We start from the raw sequence: 1,965 nt of genomic DNA, 5'->3' as shown, positions 1-1,965 counted from the left end.
CTAGTCCTGTTGTTTTATATTAAAGTCTTACATGGCCCTGGATTCATAAAAGATGGAGATTTAATAAAATAATGATACATTAAGTTTTTCTGTTCTAACAGCCAACTTTTAGAAGTACAGTGGAGCCCTGACTGGTTTGGCTCAGTGGATAGAGCATCAGCCTGCGGACTCAAGGGTCCCCGGTTCGATTCCAGTCAAGGGCATGTACCTTGGTTGCAGGCATATCCCCAGTGGGGGGTATGCAGGAGGCAGCTGATCGATGCTTCACTCTCATCGATGTTTTAAACTCTCTATCCCTTTCCCTTCCTCTCTGTAAAAAAATCAAAATATATTAAAAAATAAAAATAAAAACAAAAGTACAGTGGAAAGGTGTAGGGCTTTCTGTATCTCCTCATATTTTAAAAGCCAATTTGTTTTATTCATTTTATTGTGATGTGACATTTTAATTAACACTATGCTAAAAATAAAAATGCATTACGCTTTTGTCCGTAATATTCAAGTTTCTTATTGCTAAAATATTCCAAAATAAATCCAGTAAACAATTTCCATTTCCAATGGCTTAACTGAGAGATGAATCTAACATGTCTTTTTAAATAAATTACAACTAAACTGGGCTGAGGACAGCTACATTAAAACCCTGCAAACCAAAGCCAATCATCCAAAAGTTTAGAACACCAACACTTTCCATCCAGGATAGAAAAATGAGCATCCAAAGTAAAGAGAACCACAAGATTGATCAAGTACCCAGTCAAAAACCACTTCTCTGTTATTTGAGCTAATAGTTACTCGAAGCTTGAAGTTTCCGCCTTCGTTATTATTGGTGGATCCTAGAGTCACAGCTTCAATGTCAAATGTGACAGTGGACCCAGAAGTAACGGCGGGCAATTGATTAGTCATTTCTTTTCCATTTACAAAAACTGCACCTAAAATGTTAAGGTAAAAAGTCATTTACCTGAGAGCAATAACTAAGAAGTGAAATAGAGTATAGATTATACAGAACACAGCTAATTTCCTAATTCAAATAAAGAAAACATTTTGGAATGCCAACTGGTCAAAGATAATGCATTTAATTAATCCCCATCTTCATGGCGGAAAGGAAAGTTAAAGCTTTCATTACATTTTAGAATTCTGGTCTAGGTAGAGTTCTACCCTTTTAGAACAGACACTATGAATTTCCCATATGGATGGTATCAACAGAAGCTTGACTCCATTATACACTTACATCCTGTGGAACAGCAAGATTGTTTCACATGGAATGAACAAGAATCTCGTTCTACCTGCTGCTTAACCCACACCGCAAAATAGGAACATATCTTGATAGTGACTTTTGAAAGTGTGATTACTGTGAAGTAAGGGACCAAACAACATCAGAGATATATAACAAGTTAAACCCCCTCCCTCGTTCCCTAATCTACGTTTAAGTGAGACGACCCATGCAAGCAGGAGGCAGGGCAGACTCCCTGGACAAGGCCCAGCCCACCCGACTCCAGTCACTTAACCGCCCTGTGGCTCGGCCTTCATCATCTATAAAACGGATGTAATATTACTCCCCACTTCAAAAAGCTGTTAAAGGGATAAATAACATATTTATAAAGGGTACAGAACAATGCCTGGTACACAGTAGCCATTTGGATATGTCATTAAGACCTATATCTTCTCATCTCCTGCTATAAATGTGTGATATTGGGACAGATTCATGTCTTACTATAGTAATTAACATACAGAGATATGTCAAAGGACAGACAGTGACTTCTCTCTTACCGTTTGTACTAATGCACACTGCTTGGTCCCGCTGCAGAGAGTCATATCCATTCTGCCTTTCCGCACACACTCCAATACTGTCTCTTCTGTCTGGTTGGCCCACAGTTTCAACTCTGTAAATGAGGAAGAAAGAACACCCGATTTTTTTTTTCCAAACACGATCTGTAACAGTTATTAAGCTTTAAAGAAATAATCTCACAAAAA

At 38.1% G+C, this 1,965-nt stretch overlaps 1 protein-coding gene across 1 annotated transcript in view; it reads right to left on the bottom strand.

The window, feature by feature from the left end:
- Positions 1–346: 346 nt before the first annotated feature.
- CRLF3 (cytokine receptor-like factor 3) overlaps positions 347–1,965 on the bottom strand; it is a 25,818-nt gene continuing 24,199 nt past the window's right edge. Inside the window, exons 7-8 of the mRNA XM_015564135.1 lie at positions 1,762–1,874; positions 347–923 (exon numbers count right to left, since the gene is read on the bottom strand). Of these exons, the coding sequence (XP_015419621.1) occupies positions 667–923; positions 1,762–1,874 (370 nt within the window). The 3' untranslated portion in view covers positions 347–666. The remainder of the gene's footprint in view (positions 924–1,761; positions 1,875–1,965) is intronic.

The sequence above is a fragment of the Myotis davidii genome, unplaced genomic scaffold (genome assembly GCF_000327345.1).
Source record: "Myotis davidii unplaced genomic scaffold, ASM32734v1 scaffold699, whole genome shotgun sequence".
In the NCBI taxonomy this organism is placed as follows: domain Eukaryota; kingdom Metazoa; phylum Chordata; class Mammalia; order Chiroptera; family Vespertilionidae; genus Myotis; species Myotis davidii.
This window is presented reverse-complemented; position numbering and strand designations above follow the sequence as displayed.